This window comes from Castor canadensis, chromosome 3 (assembly GCF_047511655.1).
Source record: "Castor canadensis chromosome 3, mCasCan1.hap1v2, whole genome shotgun sequence".
Classification (NCBI taxonomy): Eukaryota; Metazoa; Chordata; class Mammalia; order Rodentia; family Castoridae; genus Castor; species Castor canadensis.
The window spans coordinates 31,559,893-31,580,997 of NC_133388.1; the positions used below are offsets into that span (position 1 = coordinate 31,559,893).

At 45.5% G+C, this 21,105-nt stretch overlaps 1 protein-coding gene across 1 annotated transcript; it reads right to left on the minus strand.

Moving 5' to 3' along the window:
* Positions 1–278: 278 nt before the first annotated feature.
* On the minus strand, positions 279–20,515 carry Batf (basic leucine zipper ATF-like transcription factor). The gene is made up of 3 exons (XM_020163305.2): positions 20,217–20,515; positions 17,832–17,936; positions 279–816 (listed from the first exon to the last, which is right to left on the minus strand). The coding sequence occupies exons 1-3, from the start codon at positions 20,277–20,279 to the stop codon at positions 607–609; spliced, it is 378 nt and encodes a 125-aa protein (XP_020018894.1). The 5' UTR covers positions 20,280–20,515; the 3' UTR covers positions 279–606.
* Between the last annotated feature and the right edge of the window lie 590 nt (positions 20,516–21,105).

Consider the following 21,105-nt stretch of genomic DNA (forward strand, 5'->3'; position numbering starts at 1 on the left):
AAAAGGCCAGTTTGCAATGGCAGAATGGCTCAAGTGGTTGAGCACCTGCCTAGCAAGTGTGAGGCCCTGAGTGCAAACCCCAGTACAGCCAAAAAAAAAGCCCAACTTCTAACTTCCCAGGTAGATGAACCAACCATGGCAAAAGAGACGTGCATTCTCAGAGCTGGGGGGAGGGGTGGGCGGTACTTGAGGTCAAGGACAAAAGGAAGCTCCTAACCCCACAGAAAGTAGAGTTTCCAGAAGTTAGAGTGAAAGGAAGAAATTCTTTGCCAGTCTGGTTTCTTTTGAAACATTTATTTAGAAAACTAGGACTTTTCTGCCCTCCTCCCTCTGTGCCAAGGGACTTGGCCATTGCACTTGGTGGTTGCAAGTCTGGATTGGGCCTCCCTCCACCACATGGGGGCCAGCGCTCACGGGCTGGCTCTGCACAGCTGGGAGGTCCCGCGCCTCTCTGGCCGCTACAGTCCCTGAATTTAATCCTTGTCCAGGCCTCGGCCGCTGGGTCTCCAGATGGAGAGAGGACTCTGGGAACGAGGGCCACATGGCCACAGTCTGTGCTCTTCCTGAGCCCTGGTGGCAGGGCTCTGCTCGCCTTTGTCCTAAAACTCAGGGCTGGAAACGTGGGGAGCTGACGTGCGGCTGGTGGAAGGCGTGGGCGCTGTACACCACCTCGGGGGGCGAGGGGGTGCTGCTGGCCAGGACGGAGCACAGGGGCTCATGGCTGCTCAGCACTGACGTGAAGTACTTCATCTCCTCCGTGAGCTGCTTGATCTCCTTGCGAAGAGCTGCGTTCTGTTTCTCCAGGTCCTCACTCTCCTGTGAAGGGGACATCAGCATTAGTGACCCATGTCAGGGAAGGCAGGGGGGTGGGGCAGGGCGGGACGCAGGCCAGGTTAGATTCCACTAGCACAGTCATGGAGAAGGACCATCAGAGAATTTTTGTGCATGTATGTGTGTATGGGTGTGACCCTATCAGTATACATGTGTGTGTATATGTCAAACCATATGAAACTACTGACAGCTGTCTGTTTCAACCTATAAAAAGAGCAATTTCATGGAGTTCTTAGTCCATTTTCTATTGCTACAATGAAATCCCCGAGGTGGGTCATTTATAGAGAACAGAGGTTTATTTTGCTCACTGCTCTGGAGGGTGAAAGGTACGGTATCAACATCTGGTTGGCTGGAGCCACACAGATGTTCCATGCACAGTGGAAAAGTGGGAGGGTAACCGGGCGAGTGCAGAAGAGAGGTGTGTATGGAAGGGAGTGGGAAGGTGCTTGCCTGTACAGTAACTCGCTCTCATGATAACCAGTCCCTCCAGAGTAAGAAAGGCATTCATCCCCCTTAAGGATCTAATCACCTCTTGAAGCCTACCCCTCAGCCCCCAATGAGTGTGCTCTTTTGCATGCAGTGTGCACATGTACGCGAGTGTCTGTGGCTGAGAATGACAGGCGTATGCCGAGGGAAACTGGCTAGCAGGCCCGATCCTGAGGATGGAAAGCAGGTTGTGAGAGCATCTTATGCCAAGTTCGGTTCTTTCCATTCAACTCCATGTGTTCTCCTCAAGGTTATGGTCCTAGAGCTCGCAATCACTACAAATAGAGCCATGGGTAATTGTCTGCTTCAGATTGTGGGACACTCAGGGTCTTCATAGATATCAAAGGGGAAAAGATGGCCACAGCTCTCTCCATTCCCTTCTGCACACCCACGGGTGAGTTTCACAGCACGGAACCCCCAGTCCTCAAGGGATGTGTTCCGAGACTTTCCAAAACCCTGGATCGAAACCAATATATTCTATTTTTCTTCTTACACATATATACTCCAAACAAAGTTTAACTTATAAATTAGGCACAGAGAAGACTAACAATAAGTAATAATAAAATAGAACGGTTCTAACTATACACTGTAATAGAGGTTATTTAAAATTTACAAATGGTTCATTTCTGGAACTTTCCACTTAATATTTTCAGACCACAGTTGCCTGTGATACTAAAACCACGGAAAGTAAAACCTTGCCCATGGCGGGGAATCCTGTACTCTCAGTGAGTCTGAAGCCCGTGTAGAAACACAGAGCCTTTTGTCCAGGAAACCCTGTCCCCTGCTGCACCGGGGAACCGGCAGATACATGCTAACAGGAGAACTCAGGGGAAGGAGAGCCGACCACATCACTCATTCCCCAGAAACCCACTCTGGAAATTAGCAGTTACTGAGAAACAACCCCCCTTCAGAAAGCCCGGAGGGACTGCACTTCCGATGTGGTTTGCATTCCCAACTCAATCAAACAGACCTACTCTGCTAAGCAATGGTGCCCACTGGGGGAGTGGTGATGGCATTGGATGAAATAAATTACATTTCAGTTCAAAACCAAACCGATATTCACAGAACAGGTCTCACTTTTCTAGTTTTACTTGGTTTATGCTAGCACTTGCCACATCATCCTTATTGAAAAAAAAAAATCAGTTTTTAACCCTTCCAAAAGTCTAGAGATTGGAACTTAGTGAGTTTGGGATTTGGGGGTGAGGGAAGTCTAGGGATCTAAGTTTTTAACTGCAAATGACTAGGCAAGTTTAAAAATCCTAGTGAAATATGATGTTAAATTTTTAAAAATTATTCAAGCACTTATTAAGTGCCTATTTAAGTGCCTGGCCCATCAGATGAACTCAAACATTTGTGGGCTGGCTGACTGATAGTATCAACTGTTGCCATAAAGTTGGCTCAAAAATATTGTGGGTGGTTAGCCGAGGGAAGATAACTTGATGTTTAAAATTTGCCCTAAGTAATCCATCAGGAGCATGAGCTGCAGCTAGATGGATTTGTCAGGTAGACTGGGAATCATCTGAACCCCTCCATACCCTAAGGGTTTCTTTTCTAAGTGATGGAGGAGCAGGTGCCCATTGAGCCAGCCTCCATCTGTCCTGAAGGACAGATGTGAAACGCTCAGCCTCAGCCTGATATTTCCTGGGTCCGTGCAAAGGAAACCCCATTTCTAGCACGGGGTTGGGAGAGACTCAAAGCCACCATGGTGGAGTCACAGCCGGTGGCCAGCTAGTGCATCTTACCATTTAGTTTTTCCTGGCACATCCCAGAGAGAGGGCATGCCCCCTTTACCGAAAAGTAAGATAAAACAGCGAGGTGAGGCTGGGGGGTGTTGGTAAGACGGGAACTGGGGGCTGGGAGTCCTGGCCCCTTCCTCCCATCCTTCTCCTCGCCCCCTCTGAGAGTTTCCACTGGTGACACCATTTACTGTAAGTTCCGTGCTCTGAAGAGCTGGGGCAAACCCCGAGGCAGCAGGGAGGGGCCAGGAGGGCGGCTCTGACCTTCTCCCCGCCTAGAGGCAGGCCTAGCTTTTGGGAAGTGACAGCAGGGCCTCCCTCCCCAGCAGCCTCTGCTGCCGCTCCAGCTCTGTCCTCTGTCCACCTCCTTGGCCTTGTTGTCCCAGAGCCTTACATGGCATGCACACCACTGTCTGCTGCTTCTACCCAGCACACAGCCAGACTGCTTCCTGCCAGGGCCCCCAGAAGCCCGCCTGCCAGCCCCGGGGCCTTGCAGCCAGCCTGCAGCTCACCAGAGCAAGGTTTTGACTTCCCTTGCAGGAGGAAGTGGCCAATCTGGGCCTCATCCCACTGCGTCCTGCTTGGTGTGGCTGTCAGACCCACCTTGGGGCAGCCATGCCCCAGAGAGTGCTCACACAGCTAAAGTGACAACTGGCAAAGTTGGCCATAGGAGCGAGCAGGTGCATATCCAGAGGGACAAAGCACATCCCCTCTTCCTGATGTGGGCTGAGGACCCAGAACTCGGTGCAGGCACAGAGTCTGCTTCTGGGCAACCTAATGCCTACTTTTTTTGCAGTGCTGGGGATGGAAGCCAACGCCTTGTGCAGGCTCGGCAAACACTCTTCCACTAGGCTGCATCCAGCCCTTGGTTTTTTGCTGGCTAGTTGGTTGGTTGGTTGGTTGGCCTTTTGGTGTTTTGAAACAGGGTCTAACCATGTAGCCCAGATTGGTCTGGAACTGGCCTGGAACTCGTGATCCTCCTGCCTCCAACTCAAGAGTGCTGAGATTACAGGCACGACCCACATGCTCAGCCTTCATTTCTACTTTTTAGAACTTATTTAGGTTCAGCAGGCTTCTCACAATAACAATGACAGAAACTTCTGCTGTCATTATCCCACTCTACAGATAAAGTCAACTGAGCCCTCGGACAAACCTACACCACATACGCCCCAAAATGAGCACAGGTTGGTGGCAGCAGCTGCTAGAAGAAAGTGATACTGGTCACACACACACACATATTCCTCCCTGCTGGCCAAAGACACTTGTTTTTTCAGAAGTTCAGAAAGCTTGAGAGATGGATCCAAGACCTACAGCCAAAAAGGGGCAGAGCAGGGCTGGGCTTGGGGTCTGTACTGCTTCTGCCTCACCTGACAGATTTCTCTGATGTGAGTGGACAAGGTATCCAGAGAGCACTAAGGAGTGCTCAGCACCCTGTGGCCTCCCAAGAGAAAGCTGGTGTTAACTGTGCTTATCCTTAACACAGCACACACAAGAACCTTAGCTGCCCCACCCCTCCAGTCACCCTGACTCTGAGCTCTGGACTCCCTGCCTGGCAGATCTTCCTGCACTGCAGAGCCTGGTCCTGATCACACATGGGTGGGCTTCATCAGTGCTCACTGAGGATGGGAACCCTTGATCCTGGTCCTGGCTGGGTGACTGACTCTCCATGACTGGTAACTGGCTTTCCCTATTGAGCCTCAGCTGTCTGATTTAAACAGGACGACTAGAGCAGAACAATGATCCTCGTACAAGGCCTGTGACTTATGAGGGCTGGGTGAGCCTGACATGAGGCTGTTAGTGGCTCCTGGAGGTTCTAAGAGATCTCCAGTTTCCCTTTAACTCTCAAATAGTTCAGAACCAGGTGGACTAAAGCCTCTGGTTCCCCTCCCCCCACAGAGGTGTGTATGAGAAAGATTAGCAGAAGCCAATTTTTTCAAAAAAATAGCTTAAGGCTGGGGATGGGGGGGGTGGGTGGAGAATGGAAGGATGGAGGTTCTAGGTCAGCCCAGGGAAAAAGTTAGTGAGACCCCCATCTCTACAAACAAAGCAGCCATGGGGATACATGGCTATAATCACAACTATGAATGCTACATAGCTATGAAAGCTATATAGGGAGGAGGAAGCTAGCCCCCAAGAAAAAATTTGAGACCCTAACCAAAAAAGAAAAAAAAGAGCGGGGGTATGGCTTGAGTGGTAGAGAAACTGCCAAGCAGTCGGGAGGCCCTGAGTTCTAACACTAGTACCACCAAAAAAGTAAAAAGACAAAGAATAGTTTAGCCTGTCTTAATAGTAATGAACATTTACAGAATTCTACCATGTGCCAGTCACTCTAATTATTTTATGGCCATAACCATGTTTAATTTTTGCAAGGCTTTGTGTAGTAGAATTAACATCATCCCTCTTTTACAGATGGGAAATCCTGACGTACAGAAGGGTTGAGTACCTTGTTCAAGGTTGCCCAGCTTGAAAGCCACAGCACCAGTACTTGAATTGAGGCAGTCTGGCTTCAGCTCTGTGTCCTCCTCCTCCTTGCCTTTGAAGTCAGTTTAAACCTGATGAAATTTGATAATTATCTCCTGCCTGAGCCCCAGCTTTCCAGTTTCACCTTCCCTCTTTCCCCACCTCATGCAAATTTAAATGCTACTGTTTACAATTCACCCTCACCTGTGGGGTCACCTGACTCCACTTCTACTCCAACCACAAGCAGTTTGGGGGTGGCTAAGGAAGAGGCCTCCTGGGGGCCTGGGAACATTCTGGGAAATCCCCTATTGGAGGGGCTGAAGAGGGGGTCACTCAAAGAGCTCTTGCAGGATGGGGAATCCCCCAGGCAGTTCCCTCACCCCCAGCAGCCCAGTTGGGAGGAAGGCTAAGGACAGGCTGGCATTTCCTAGCTGGGCTCTGGGCCAAGGCTTAGCAGGAACTCTCCCTGCATTCTGAGCAGGACTCTGTCCTCTGTCCTCCCCTCTCTTGGCCTTCACGCCTTGACCTTCCCCTTGTATTTGCTAATCACAATTTCCAGAGGGATGAAAATAGTCCCTGTGTGTTTCCTCAAGGGAATGTGCAGTCATTTATGTGACCTTTCAGTTGGCGCCCACATGTAGGTGAGTGAGTGAGTGGTGTTCCAGGTTTATCCCTCACACTCAGCCATATGTTTAGTCTCCATTGGGTGCCACCTGCCACTAGACATCAAATGAGCTGGAGGGTGGAGGCCACCATTCCTGCAGTGAAAAGCAGGTTGCGGTGGGATGAGCCTCACGCCTGCCTCTCACCCCGGGGAGAGAAGAGAAATGGCCACACATGGCTGAGTCTGGAGAAATCTTCACTCTCAGGCCTGTCTGAAGCTCTAGGGCTGTAAGTGTCTTTGTCATCATCAGATCTTAGCCATTACCCATGCCCTCCAGGGTCTGTCTAGAGTCACAGGGTTCTTTGACTTGGACTATGATTCATTAACCACAAATGTGAAAAATGTCAGCTCACTCCCAACCATTCCAGACTCCACCTCCCTTGCCTTCCTCTAGAGAGACTGGGCAAAGAAAGCACACAATACCCAGCCTCCTTTGCAGTCAGGGGTGACCATGTGATAGAATTCTGACCAACATGATGCAAGCAGAAAGGTGTGGGGAGGCAAAGCTTCTCTTTCCACTGAAAAGGTGAAGCCCAATGGCAAGGATGAAGGCCATCCTCCCTCAGCTCAGGTCACTGCCCAGTTGCTACCTATTTGGTCATGTTTCAGCCTTGAAGATGAAAGCCAGGTTCCGGAATGGTAGCACGGGCAGAAAGAATCTGTGTTTCCTGGCACTGGCCCAGTCTCTCTTGTACCGTAAGAAAAATAAACTGTGACTTGCCGTTGCCCCCTCTCAATGGCATGTCTAATACTGGTGGTGAATGGCTCAGGTTAGGGAGGCTCCGCTAGCAAACCCAGTCTTGGAAAGCAGACAATAAGAACATAACTGATAATCGCCCCGAAAGCACAGGCTGAAGCATTTGTCTTGTTCTAAGCCATCAGGCCACTGAGTATCTGAGTGTAGACCTGCATATTGTCCAAACTCTCTCACATGTCCTACTGCACGCGCCTGCAGGTTTCCACCCCGGCTGCACACTGCAGTCACCTGGAGAGCTTTCAGCAGTCTTCACTCCCTGACTTCACCCCCCACACACCAGGGGTTCCGATTTAAGTGTTCTGGGTTGGGTCAGAGGATCAGGATTTTAAAAGTACTTCCCAGGCTAGTCTAAAGTTCGGCCAAGTAGAGAATCATGTTCAAACCGATCCCTCTTGAAAATAATGTAATTATGTAAGTATATAATGCTTACTTTTATTAAATTTGTTTCATATATTTTATATTTTTAGTTTTGCTAAATATATTTATTTTAGAATAGATAGCATGAAATATAAATAAGAACTGGAAGAAAATTTCTAAGTTAGTTTTCACTGGGTGTGGTGACATACACCTGTAATCTCTGCACTTGGGAGGCAGAAGCAGGAGGCCAGCCTAGGCTACATAGGAAGACCCTGTCTCAAAAAAAATTTTATTTTCCTAAAAGAAAATGCCCATTTGGGCACTTAACTATTATATTCCGATTATATTTGGTGAAAACAATTTCTGGTAGCCAAGCACAGTTCATTCTTATGATGGAAAAGCAAGAAGTAAGCAATCCTCATTAATTAAAGTTTTATTAAATTAGTTCCCCTTTGAATAGTTGAGCTCCATAAGAGCAGGAAATACTATTGTCATCATGCTTTTGTCCTCAGTGACAAAGACAGTGCTTGGCATATAAGAAGTGTTCAATGAAACCATATTTTTTCATGGCCAACATGAATCCTGTAATAATGTACCCAAATCTGACAAGTGCCTATGAAGAAGGATCTATTAAGTGGACTTCTTGATGCTTAACTCAACACCCAAGCACTTTCATAGTTTCTACTTTGTTTGTAGAAATGAGTGTGAAGTTGATTTTTTTTTTAAGGCCCAGCCATGGAGTTGGACTAGCCGAATTGACAGAATTTTCAGAACTCTGCATGTAATTTCCTTACCTTGAACTTGACCTTCCCCATCCAGACCAAATGAAAGAGACTTGAGCAGTCATGACAAAAAGCCAGATCAGTGAAAGACTTGGTGTTCTTAACATTTTCATAAACAACCAGAAAGAAGGGCACGTGTGTTCATGTACGAGAACACACCATTCATTTATAGGAAAAGTCTGGCTCTGCATTGAACAGCAAGCAATTCTGAGGCACATCTCCTCTGCCTTAAATCCTTACTCCCACCTTTCCACCTGGTGTAGAAGAGAAAATACAATATTGCTGCAATCTGACACTTGCTCTCTCATTAAACTCAACAGTCAAGTGAGGTGTAGTGCTTCTTATTTTGTGATCAGGATTGAGGTGAAGAGAACCCCCCAACCTGGATTAACATTCGTTTCGTAGGCCCCAGCACCCCCACTCCAGTTCCTGCTTCCTGTAGCACAAATGCTTTACTGGTGTAGACATCTCCCTCCGTCACTGTCTGCAGCCCACCAGGTATATAGTGAGGCTTCACAGAGGCGTGACCTCTCAGCTCTGCCGACAGCACCTTTGCCCAAGGTCTTCCCAACTTCCTCTTTGATTCACGCTTGGTCTCCAACATCAGAGCCTCAGGAAGGCCTTCTCTATTTATAGTCCCATCCCCATCCCTTGGTCACTTTTGACATTGCCCTATGTCATGTTCTTTCACGTTCAGTGACTAGCATGTTTGCGTTTTTGTCCATTTTCTACATTTCCAGCTGAGTTTAAGGGCCCTGAGATGAGGGACTCAGCCTGTCCTGTCACTGCTATTCTCAGTGCCTGGACCAGCTTGTTGAGGGGAGAATAAGTCATCGCTGCTGACGTAAGCTCCAGGGGTAGGAATACAGCTCTGCTGTCATAATGGTCAGCAGCTCCCCAGGCTCTCAATGGGCAGTGAATGAGGACCCAGTTTCATGGTGGGTCCTCGGTTGCTGGAAATTGCCTTTTGACCCTGGGAACTTTGGCCTTGTGCTTGGGTCTGAACGTCAACATTTCTCTTGAGTTTTGACAAGAGATCCAAGTTACCTTCTTTGTTTCCCAAAATCTAGGGTGACTAGATGTTTCCCAGGAGGGTTTCAGTTCACACCTGTTATCCTGCTGGAATATATGTGAGTGTCCTCTTGCCCTCTCAAAAGTGTTTCCATTTGGAGGATTAATTAAAGGTCTCCTACCAAAACCCAACCCTCAAATTCTAGCTTAATGACACCCTCTCTGTCCTCTTCCTTAATTTCCTCCCGAGGACCCTCAGTGTCTATTTGGCCATTTTCTTCCTTTGTAATAAAAAATAAAAACACACAGTATAACCACATTGAAGAAATTTTTTAAATTAAAAATGCCCATGATCCTAGTGTCCTTAATATATCTCTTTTCATTTGTACCCACTGCCATGTGTTTCCTTTTAAACAAATATGCATATTTACTTTTTTATAAAATCTCAGCCACAGTACATATACAACTTGTTTTACAGCTACACCGTCACTCTAAGTTTTGTTTTTAATGACTACTTCATCACATTGATGATCCACAACTGACTTAAAATAATCTTCTAAAGTTGGACACTTTGGATGTTATCAGAATGTCACTATAATAAATAATGAGCACCTTGATGTGTGCAATTTTGTCTTTGTTCAATTGTTTCTGAGGATAAATTCTTGGGAGAGAGAATACCAGGTCAAAGCGTCCAACCAGTCTTCTAGTCTGTGGTAAGCATTGCTGTGAAAGGATTGTGTAAGATGGACAGTGTCCTCAGTAGTGAATGCATCTATCCATTTTACTACAACTTGTGCAATTTTACTACTACAGTGTCTAAAACAAACCATACCTGGCATAGAGGAGCATTTAAGTGTTATAATTTTAAAGTAATTTAATTTTGTCCACTACTTTTATAAAGGTGTCTCCATTTCACTAATGTTGGAAGTTATCAATTACAACTTTCAATGGGTCGTTCTCAAACAACCAGGAGTGATTTTTCCCTCCAGGGGACATTTGGTAAGCTCTGGAAATATTTGTGGTTGTCATAACTGGGGGAGGGGGTGATACTGATATCTATTGAGTAGCTTTTACATTTTACAGTACACAGGACAACCACACATACACAGCAAAGAATTATCGGACTCAAAATATCAATAGCACAGAGGTTGAGAAACCCTGCCTGAGAGTGTATCGTTTTCATCATCAGAATAGAAAATTAGGTTATTTTCATTTTGGTAGGAAAAATGTTAGGTAAGCTATCTGTTCAGAGTCTCTGCCCACTTATTGATTAGCCTTATTGATTAGTCTTGATTTAAAAATAAAAAGAGAGATGTTCTTTCATTTATTTAATTTAATGCAAATATTTTCCCCCAAATGTCATTGTCCTTTTAATTTTGAGTGGCTACTTTAAAAACATCTTTTAAATAAAGACACATTTAACTTCAGCCTCTATCCACTTTGAACTCTTTTTGGTCTCTTGCTCTTTGTGTGTATTCAGGAGCTGATGAGAGGCTAGTTGCCCAAGTGCCTAATCAGTGGCCTACATCTTGGCTTACCCTTTGGACAGCAAAGCTCTGTTCAGCAATACAACAAAAAGCAAAAGCTTTGGAGGGGAGGCAAGACATTCAGGTTCTTGGGTGTCCCAAGAAAGACATCAGTTTCCTCACCGGTAACGTGACAGGTTGGCTTAGAAGATCTATGAGTTTTCTTTTAATTCTGTGACTCTATAAACAAGATAGTATTGTCATTATTATTCCCTCCACAAGCCACCATGAGGACCTCTACTGATATCCCTCAATCTGAAGGGACCTTAGTCCTGTGGACCCAACCCTTCCCAGTAGGAAGCAGTGACCACACTGAGTCCTGCAGAGGGGCAGCCTGGGCTCTCTTGGAAAGACCCTCCCATATTTCTCAAGAGGAAGAAGTCTAGGTGCTGCTGAGGACAGCTTCCTGTAGACATTTGCTGAATGGGCAGTTGTCAGCCTGTGACCTGGGCACCATGATTCTATTTAGACAGGCATTTTTAAAGTTTTGAGACTAGTCCTTTGAAGTATGCCTTCCAAACTTAACACACCGACCCACCACCAGTGGGATAAGCAGTTGGGGCAATGAATTGCCTTGACATGTATTTCCTTCTTAAAAAAAAAAAAGTCAGTTTTTTGGATCATTTTAGATTATTTCAGATTTTTAAATAGCATGAGTTAATCATAATAAAACATGCAGAGAAGTCCTGTGAGTAAGGGAAACTACCCAAACTCATCCACTTAGAAACAATTACGTTAGCATTTTGAACAATATCCTTCTGGGCATTTCTTTATACTTGCAACCCTTCCCCAAACCCACAGAGTTTACGTGAACAGGATTATAGCACATACTCTTTGTAATTTGCTTTTTTTCACTCAGTGCTATCTCACTGACATCTTTCTAAGTAGATGAATACATATAGATCTACAAGTCAGAAAATTCTACTGCGCAAATACACCCCAGTATGCTTAATCCCCTGTTGTCAGCCACCTGCCCTGTTTTATAGCATCGATGAAGTGCACACTGATGGGTGGAGCATCCTTACACATCACCCTTGCTTCAGTCTCCTGCAAGTGGCCTTACTGTCTCGTAGGCTGTTCTCATGGAAGATGTTAATATTTATTGCTACATGGTCTTCTCAAAAAATGGTTTCAATTGATATAGAGATGTCTTTTTGTTCTTGACCAGGCCTGATAATGGGTCGGGAACAGTATGAATTGTGGGAGACCTTGCTTAAACAACAGAAAAATAAATTCAAGAAGAGATCAAAGGAGACACAGCTAAGAGAAGACGAACATATCTTTATGTAAGTTTAGAGAAAGAAGCAGTGCAGTTTAGTGGCTAAGAAGATGTGTTCTGAAGTTCTAAGCTGTGTAACCTTGGAAAAATTTCTTAACCTTATGCAAAGAATTTTTGTGCAGATGAAGTGAGAAACTGATGGTAGATTACTTAACACACAGTGCCCGATACACAGTCCTGTCCAATTGCTATTTTTAAAAGAAATTCATGGCAATAGAGGCTGAGAAGCATCTCTTTTCCATAGATGCTTCACTGATTTTCCATTGAACTTTTTAAAGGTGGAACTAGCCAGAACATACCTGGACTTCTCTATGCCAATAAGTGTTAAGGCATGATCTCCCACAGAGAGAAAAGGAATTCCAGGAATAGGGGACCATCAGCAGCTTTCTCTCCCAGGCCTTCCCAGAAGGCCAAGAACAAGAGTCACATTTTATTATGGTCTATGAGGTTAACATCTTCACTGAGTTTCTCTCAATCTCTCTCTCTCTCTCTCTCTCTCTCTCTCTCTCTCTCTCTCTGGTGGTACTGGGGTTTGAACTCAGGGCCTCAATTTGCTAGGCAGGTGCTCTACCACTTGAGCTAGGGTTTTGCAAACTAAATAGCCTGGTCTGGCCTAGAACTGTGATCCTCCAAATCTCTACCTCATGAGTAGCTAGAATTATAGGCAGGAGCCACCAAATCCCAGCAGCTCAGAGTTTCTTAATGCATCATTTATACTCATGATTTTTCTGTTATATACTCTGGAACTTACAAGCCTCTCTTTTTCTTAAACTAGTGTGAGCTTCCTTCAGGAGCCAGCTCCATGCAAGCTCACATCCTCATTTAAAGGAGCACTGGCTCTTCAGCATCCATACCTCGCTGTGGTACTCTGTCAAACTTGCTTCCAGTTCTGACACTCAAGTCAGATCTGGCTTGCCAGCAGCACAACTCTAAGCTCACATTGCTGCCTGTACCCCAGCTCTACTACTTTTTAGCCTTTTCACGACCATTACTTCTTAACTGATCTCAATCCTGTTTTTTGAGCATTGACTCAAAAATCCTCCATGCTGAAAGGCACCAGCATCAACAATCAACCAGGATGGCTGCACAAAGGAAATGGGTTTGCCATCCTTCAGGGGCTCATCTAACTCATCTTAGGATCACTCAAATCCCAATGGACAGTTCGCTGTCTCCAAGGACTGAGATAGAAATGCAAATTCTCTCCCTCCTGTCTTAGATCTTCAGTACTACTTTTCAAAATAAATATTAAGTTTTTTGGTAATCTATTCAGAAATTTTTGTTTGTACACTTACACATACATGTATACATTTCCTTATTAAAAGCACAAATTGGAGCACTGCATACTATGTTTATCCTTATAGAAACTTGATCATCTTAAGATGAACACATTCAGAGGTAACTTATTATTTGAACAGTGTTGTAGTGTTCCACTGATAGGCAAACTATAACTTAGGTAGTCACTCACTTACTGATGGATATTTAGCTTGCTACAAAAAACAGTAAAATAGTGAGGTCTTTAGATGTACAGATGTGTATATCTGCATGTATACTTATGGATGGATTCCTACTCGCTAATTGCTGAGACACAGGTATGTGCCCTTATAATTTGGATGGGCCTGGTGAAATTGCCCTCTACTGGGGTTGGATGAACTATATACTCTTCCTGGTAGGGTGTTGTGACACCTGCTTCTTAACTGCCTTGACAACATCATATATCAGAAGCATTTTTAATCTTTGCTGATCTAGTGGAGAAATCTCACTTTTGCTTTAATTGGCATTTTCCTAAGTGAGGTCTAACATGTTTTTACGTATTTATTTGCCATTTATTTCTCTCTTTCTGTAAGTGCCTATTCAGAATCATTGCTCATTTTTCTTTTGGGTTATTAATCATTCTTGTATTCATAAAAGATTTCATGTGTTAAGAAAACGTACCTTTCTTGGTCAAAAGCGTTACAGATATTTTTCCCCAGTTTGTCATTTACCTCTGAGTTGGCATACAGTATTTTGAGCTATATAGAATTTTTCACTTTTTATGTATGTAATGTACATCAATTTTTCCTTTATGGTTTTAAGATTTTGCATGTTATTTGAAAAAGAGTTCATCTTACCAAGACAAATTTTTAATGCTCCTTTTTTCAAATTTCTTTAGTTTGTTTTTCTTTTCTTTCTTTCTTTTTTTTTTAATATTTAACCTGTCCTGTATGTTGTATATGGAATGAAGGACCCAGGTTTTCCTTTTTCCCTCCTAGTGACTAGCCAGTTGTCCCAATTCTATTTATTGAATAATTCAGCTTTCTCATTGCTTTGAAGTGGCATCTGGTTGTTTTGGATTTGTACTTGTGTCTCAGGATTGTCCTGTGTAGCTCCCAGTTATGAAAAGAAATCACTTTCTGTATAGTAGTCAATTCTGAGGATGTTCTAACATGGTTGTCACAAGAGGCTCCCTCCCTATGCTGCCATCTTAAAAGCAATCAGTGTACAGAGGCTCGGTGTAAGCCATCAACAGGACAAATATCCCAAATGCTAAAGAGTAGGCATCCCAAACTCTCACTGCAGAAATGAGATCATTGTTCAGGAATGTTAGGATAGATAATAGTAATGACATCAATTGAAAACAAGAAGACATTGTCACCCCAGCACACACAAAGCTAGACTCCTAAAATGAACCCTAAAACAGTCCTTATTTGATTCTGTACCCTCAGTGGCTCCCAAATCCTGGTCTGTAAAGACTTCTGGATAGGTCCTATACCTATGCCTAATAGCCAGAGGAAGGTTCCAGAATCTCAGCACTTGAAGCAAGCATGCAAAGGAGTCAAAGGTAAACCCATCCTCAAAAACGAAGGCACTAGTGGTAAACCAGAAGGGTTTCTACCTGAATCCCAAATATAATTAAGAGGATAATTATATTTAAGAAGAAGGGTGACTATCAATGAAGAGGAAAGGAAAGTTCAAATCACAGCCAAAGCCTCTGTTTGATGGTGGCAATTTACACATTGATGCCAAAAGCTTTCATCTGACACCAAAAAACACAACAGTCCACATGCTCACTGTGTAGACTATGACCTGCTCACTAGGCAAAAAGCAAAGACGAATGCTGCAGTGCTCAAAAGAAAAGTGGGAAAGGAATTTGTGTCCAGATGTGGGGAAAACGGGAATATTCTAGAGACCGAAGATATGTTAGTTACATGTCTGGGGGCTTCAAGGAACCTCCAAACTCCAGAGATTACCCAAATGTAGTCGCAACCAATATAATCAGGCTAAACTTTTTGGTTCTGACTCTTGTCTTTCAGAGAGAGACAACTGAGTCAGAGATGAAAACCTCACTGCAGCAAAGAGGCAGATATGTCAGTCACTGACCGGTCCCCAAGGGGTTGGACAAAGACCAGTGGGTTGAATTTATAGGGCAACAGTAGGCACCTCAAGATAGGGAGGCTCCTCTGTTTCTTCATTAGGAAGGAGGGAGTGCTCCATCACTAAAAGTGACCAGGCAGGACTGGTGGAGTGGCTCAAGTGGTAGAGCACCTCCCTAGCAAGTGTGAGGCCCTGAGTTCAAAACCCAGGACCACAAAAATAAATAAATAAAAACATAGGGCTGGGATGTAGCTCAGTGGTACAGCACTTGCCTAGCATCTGCAAGGCCCTGGGTTCGATCCCAGCACCAAAAAAGAAAAGACCAAAAAAAAAAAAGTAACCAGGTATTCACTGGGGACCCTTTGCCAGGAATTCTGCAGAGGATTCTCAGGAATCAACAGTATGTCTGTGGTTCACATCCATGATCCTAACTATGTGAGAGGCTGAGATTAGGAGGATCGTGGTTCAGCCCAGACAAATAGTTCACAAGACCACCACATCTTCAAAATAACCAGAGCACAATGGATTGGAGGTGTGGCTCAAGCAGTGCACCTGTTTTGCAAGCATGAAGCCCTGAGTTCAAATTCCAGTCCTACCAAAAAAAGTGTATCTGAACTTTCTAGCCTTAAGAAATTTCTCTGCCCCTAGATTCTGTAAAAAAAAAAAAAAAAAAGGTGTTCAATCTCAGTTGTGATTATTTTTCTTGCTTTGTACCTTAAAAACTATCATTATAACTCCTTTGCACTTGAATTTTTTGAGTATTGTATAGGCACTGTGTTCAGCTTTTAACTGCATCATCTCTACGAAGAAGTTCTTATCATTTCTCATCCTATGGAAAAGGAGCTGAAGTCTAAGGAAGACATAGAATCTCTGGGCTCAGTCACACAGACAGCAAATGGCAGAGCTGGGATTCGAGCCCTGTCCTTCTGGAGGCAGAGCTACTGAGCTCAACTTACTTTTCACCTCTTCTTGTAATATAACAAACTTATGAAGCTTGTAGCAGTTTGCTTGTTGAGGACATTGTCTACTTGTACAAAAGAAAAGAGGATTTCATTCTTTAAGTTTGTATTTGTTTGCTTATTTGTTCTAAAGAATATTAAGTAAGAATCAGACTCAGAAAGAGAAAATGAGCTTGAAATGGTGTCGTGAGACCCTCAGCCAGAAAGAAATCACAGGAGAGAACATGTGAACAGAGGAGCGACAACCTAACCTTTAGACTGTTGGTCACAGCAGGTATGGGCTCACTGTTCATTAATTCCTTTTTTAAATTTAACACGTTTGTGAACTGAAAACTATGCGCGAGTGCAATGAAAGATATGCCAAGGGTAATTCAAATAAAGTGCAGGATCTTTCAGAGAGGTTGGTGCTCCCCGTTCTCACTTTTCTTTCCTTTTTTTTGAGGTACCAGGGTTTGAAGTCAGGGCCTCACTCTTGCTAGGCAGGTGCTCTATCACTTGAACCCCTCTGCCAACCCCCTAGTTTTCTTACCAAGCTAAAAGAAGCATGTTTTTCTTTTTCTTCTAAAACTACAGCTTACTGATTCTTGGGAAGGTTAAAACAACAGTGCTGTCTGTCTAATTGCCATGCTAATAATCCATATAAATACAAGCTTATTTGGTTTTGGTGCCAACTGCATGTTTTATCATTGAAAGAAATTTCTAGACTACATAGAGGTACAGGAATTTTTCAGAAGGAAGGACCAGAGTTGCTAGAGGAAAGGGTGAGAGGATGGAAGAGGAAGAAGTAGTGAAATAAGGCTGGTTGAACAAGAACCAAGGGAAAGGGCAGAGTGAAGAGAGGTAAGAAGGGAGCCAAGGAGCACTGCTTTATAAAGTGCACAGCCAGGACTGACTCAGAGACACTGACCAGGGCCTTGGACCTCCAGCAGAGCTGCAGTTCAGCCCCACCCAAGGCCCCAGGGCTGCTTAAGTCAAGTGTCAGGCCTTTTCTAGAGAAGTTTGGGGCTAGTGGCTACTCAACCCATCCCAGACAAGTGCACCTGAAATCACATCTTTCACAGACCCCTTACAATATCATTAACAACAGAAATTTCAAAATAGAACTCATGCTCAGGGAAAAGGAGTAAGGTGCAGCATCTTATTGGTCTCCTTGTCCCAAAACACAGGGACATTTGGATGGCTCCCCAGCTGCACTCTAGAGATGAGAGCACATGTGGTCTTGGCACCTCAGGATACCGGGCTCCCCAAAGCACTTGCCATCTTCTAAATTCCTCCCAAACTCAGTCCTGCCTTCTGCTCACAATGGCTCATGAAGGATGACACTCTCTCTGGCTGCACCTCTCTGCGCAGGTGGTTCCACCCAGCCTCGAGGATTCCACTACCCATCTACCCCTTGGGCCCTACCGGGATAGAAAGGCTCATTTCTCTGTCACCCTCCTGGGCTGTTCTCTGCTGCAGAACTATCCCAATACATGTATCAGAGCCTTCCCTCCCCACCTCCCCCTATAATGCTCATCCACAAACAGTCCCCGCATATAGGTCCCCAAGTAGGCAGAATCAAGGCTGTAGTCCAAGGATCCAGGAGTGGAGGGCACAAAGCCCAAGAGGATGAAGAAAGGTCTGAGCACTCACCAAGTGCAGGGTGTCAGCCTTCTGTGTTTGCCTTTGTCGGCTCTTCTGGGCAGCAATGCGATTTTTCTCTCTTCTCTGAACTTTTCTCACATCATCAGATGAGTCCTGGGAAGCAGAGATGATGAGAATTAAGTGAGTCTGCCTGCACCTCTCCTCTGAGTTAAAACTGGCTCTTGTGGCATCCATCCATCCATCCATCCATCTACTCACCTTTCCATGTCTTTGTCTTTTCATGCACTTATTCCTCCCCCTACTTACCAAAAGCCTGTGGCCAAAGGAGTGTTCTACCCCAAAACCTGCTCTACATCCTCAGGACTCTCTATTCCTTTTTTGGCTAAAAGCTTCAGGAAGAAGGCAACAGACCCTGAGGCCCCAACAGGCAATAAGGCGTGTTTTATCACCTCTCCTCTCTTCAGGTCTGCGCCACCCTCACCCTCTCAGCTTTGGGTGTAGAACCTTCTTGCTGTTTTTTTCAAAACTTTTTTGAGCACCTACTAAACACTAACTTCTGTTCAAGTTCTCTCAGAGATGCTCTTGTTTAATTTCCCAATTCTGTGAAGTGGTATCATGCTTTCCATTTTATACAGGAAGAAACTGAGGCTCTCAGAGCTGGCCCATGAACTCACAGTAGGCCTGAGTGTGGCATCTTCTGGTGCTGAATCTGGAAGTCTTATCAAGACCCCCTCACCAGCAGCAAACTTGCTGTTTTGTACCCCCATGCGGTCTTCTGCTGCATCCTCAGGTAGAGGGCCCCATCCTAGATCTGTCTTTTCTTTTCCTGTATTTCCATGGTCAGCCCCAACCTTAGCTTCCTTCTCTTCCCTGTGGCCCTGAGCACAAATGAGATACCAAGAAGAACACCATTAATTCAGATGGAGACCACCCACTTTGGTGGGTCCTGTGAGAATAAGGAGACCTCGGAACATTCTCTAATGACACTCCAGAGAAAGGCATGTCCTTGATTGGCTGGCGAGGTTAGCGCCAGCTGGGCCCCAATGCTGCAGCTTAGTGAAGGTGCCTGAAAGAAACTCTTCTACAGCTCTGCCCTGTTGCCTCACACATCCCACAGACTAGAGGGGCGCAGATATCTGGGCAAGACTGGGCACCCTGGCTCCAATCCTTTCAGGTCATTGCAGTAGGGCATTGGGTTAGATAGGAAGCAAGTGCTCTTCCTCTAAGGGCACAAAGAGCCAGGTTACTGTGGAAGCCGTGAGTAATTTCCTTCCTAAGAAGAGTAAGGCACAGACTTCCAGGCAGTATGAGCCACTCTGATATCATCTTGACCAGATCGTTTGCCCTCTAGAGGCCTCCTTGGGGACTTCTTCCCTCCTGCTGGTCTGTTATGTGCTTATATAGATGCTGTATCAGATGTTCATATACTTTTATTTTGACTTTAGCATTTTACAGTCCCCCAAGTATGTGTGCTAAAGAAATAATGCAGTTTTTAAACCACAGGGGTAGAGATTTTAATCCATGGGTATATGTTCAGTGAAAAGGAAAGCTTCCTTCCTTTATTTATTTATTTACTTATTATTTAGAAGACCTTCCTTTAGCAAAAGATATCAAGAATGTGGTAAAGAGAGAGCCCCAGAAGCTAGCTAGGAGATGATAAGGTACCCCATATTCTGGCAACCCTCAAGCTGAGAGCTTTTGACTTTAAGTTAGTCTAGAATCTAAGGCTCCCTGAGTCCCTAACTCTATCTTCTGGTTCCCCAGAGCTGAGGTGAGCAATCGGAGATTGTCTCCAGGGACCAGAGTGACCTCCTCCTTTATCTCCTTCATCCTTCTGGAAGCCACAGGGAAAGGGGTGCTGCTGTGGCTCCAGCATCCCTCTCTCCCCGCTGGCTGTGCCAGGGACAGAGGCAGCATCTCGGCTCATAGATCCTCCCCTTCCAGCTAGCTTGCTTTTCTTTTCCTTTCTTTTCTTTGTCCTTCCCTTCCCTTCCCTTGCCCTTGCCCTCTTCTGTCTTGCCCTGTCAGCCCTTCCTGGAAAACTGCCTATCTAGGACTTAGGTCGTGCATGCCAGCACCTACTGCAGCCTTTCTCCGCCTAGGAGAACACTAGAGCCCTTCCTCTGAGGTCCTTGGTTTGCATCCTCCTCTGTGCTTCCTAGAAAGCTCTGTGGTTGGGACTCCAGTGAGGCAGGGGCGAGCGGCACCGCTGGGAAATGGAGGAAAGGGGGCTTTGGCAGAGTGGGTGGCAGGAGGAGACCGTCCGCGACTTGCACAGCTGAACTGCTGAAGTGCCCTGTCTCAAGTCTAACAGAGCACTCACGCCACAAGCCACTTCCTCCCTCCAAAGCTCCCTGGGCAGGACAAGGTAGCCTGTCTCCCTCCTGCCCCCCAGGAGAATCTGAAGGTAGGACAGAGGGAAAGGGACTCTACCTGCTTGCCAGGGGGAGGAGAGCGGCTGAAGCTGGAGTCACTGCTGTCCGAGCTGTGAGGCATGGCTGCGCTCTTCCGGCTTGTCCCACTCGGCCCCAGAAGCCTCTGAGCAATCTTGGCACCAGCTGGCCTCCCCTCCTGACTGCTCTGGGGCTTCCAGCCCTCCACCCTCCACAGGTGCCTTCCTTGCCCACCCTGCAGCCACCTCTGACCCCTGCGTCCTCCTCGCTCTGGGGTGCAGAGGGACTGCTCCCCAAAGGGACATCTCGCTCACTTTGGGGCTTGCGCGCGCTCTCTTGTGGTTTCTGGTAATTCATGCTGGAAGTCACATGGGCGGAAACTTCAGCAAGTTAGAAGGTAGTTTGAGAGAAAAATAGATATCTGGGAAAAGGTTGCAGAATTATGTGAAAGAAAAAAAAAAAATACACAAAACCCCAGATACCTTCCGGCAGTTTGAAAGGCAGAGCAGCTCTCTTCAATTGATGAAGATAAAAGAGAAAAACAGGCAGGCAGGGAAAAACCCTAACCAGAATTAGCAAGTCGGTCTTCTGTCAACATGGCAGAGAGGGGAGGACAACCGGGAAAGAGTTTCCATGGTCACATAACTTGATTTTTTAAACCAAAAATAAAACAATGAGTTGGGGGTGCAGATCAGTGGTAGAGCACTTGCCTACCATGCACAAGGCCCTGAGTTCGATGTTCAGCTCACACACACACACACACACACAAAAGAAAACTTCTAGGAGCATGCCTGTAATCCTAGGACTCAGGAGGTGAAAGTGGGAGAATTGCAAATCGGAGGTCAGCCTGGGCTATACAGTGAGAACTTGGCTCAAAGGAAAAAAAAAAAAAGGAACAAAGCTGGGATTTCTTTCTGGTTTTCAACTAA

Coding starts and splice junctions, on each gene's coding strand:
- Batf (XM_020163305.2), bottom strand. CDS start 20,279: ATGCCTCACAGCTCGGACAGCAGTGACTCCAGCTTCAGCCGCTCTCCT. Junction 17,937..20,216: donor CTCCTCCCCCTGGCAAGCAG/GTAGAGTCCCTT, acceptor TCTGCTTCCCAG/GACTCATCTGATGATGTGAG. Junction 817..17,831: donor AGGCTGACACCCTGCACTTG/GTGAGTGCTCAG, acceptor TCCCCTTCACAG/GAGAGTGAGGACCTGGAGAA.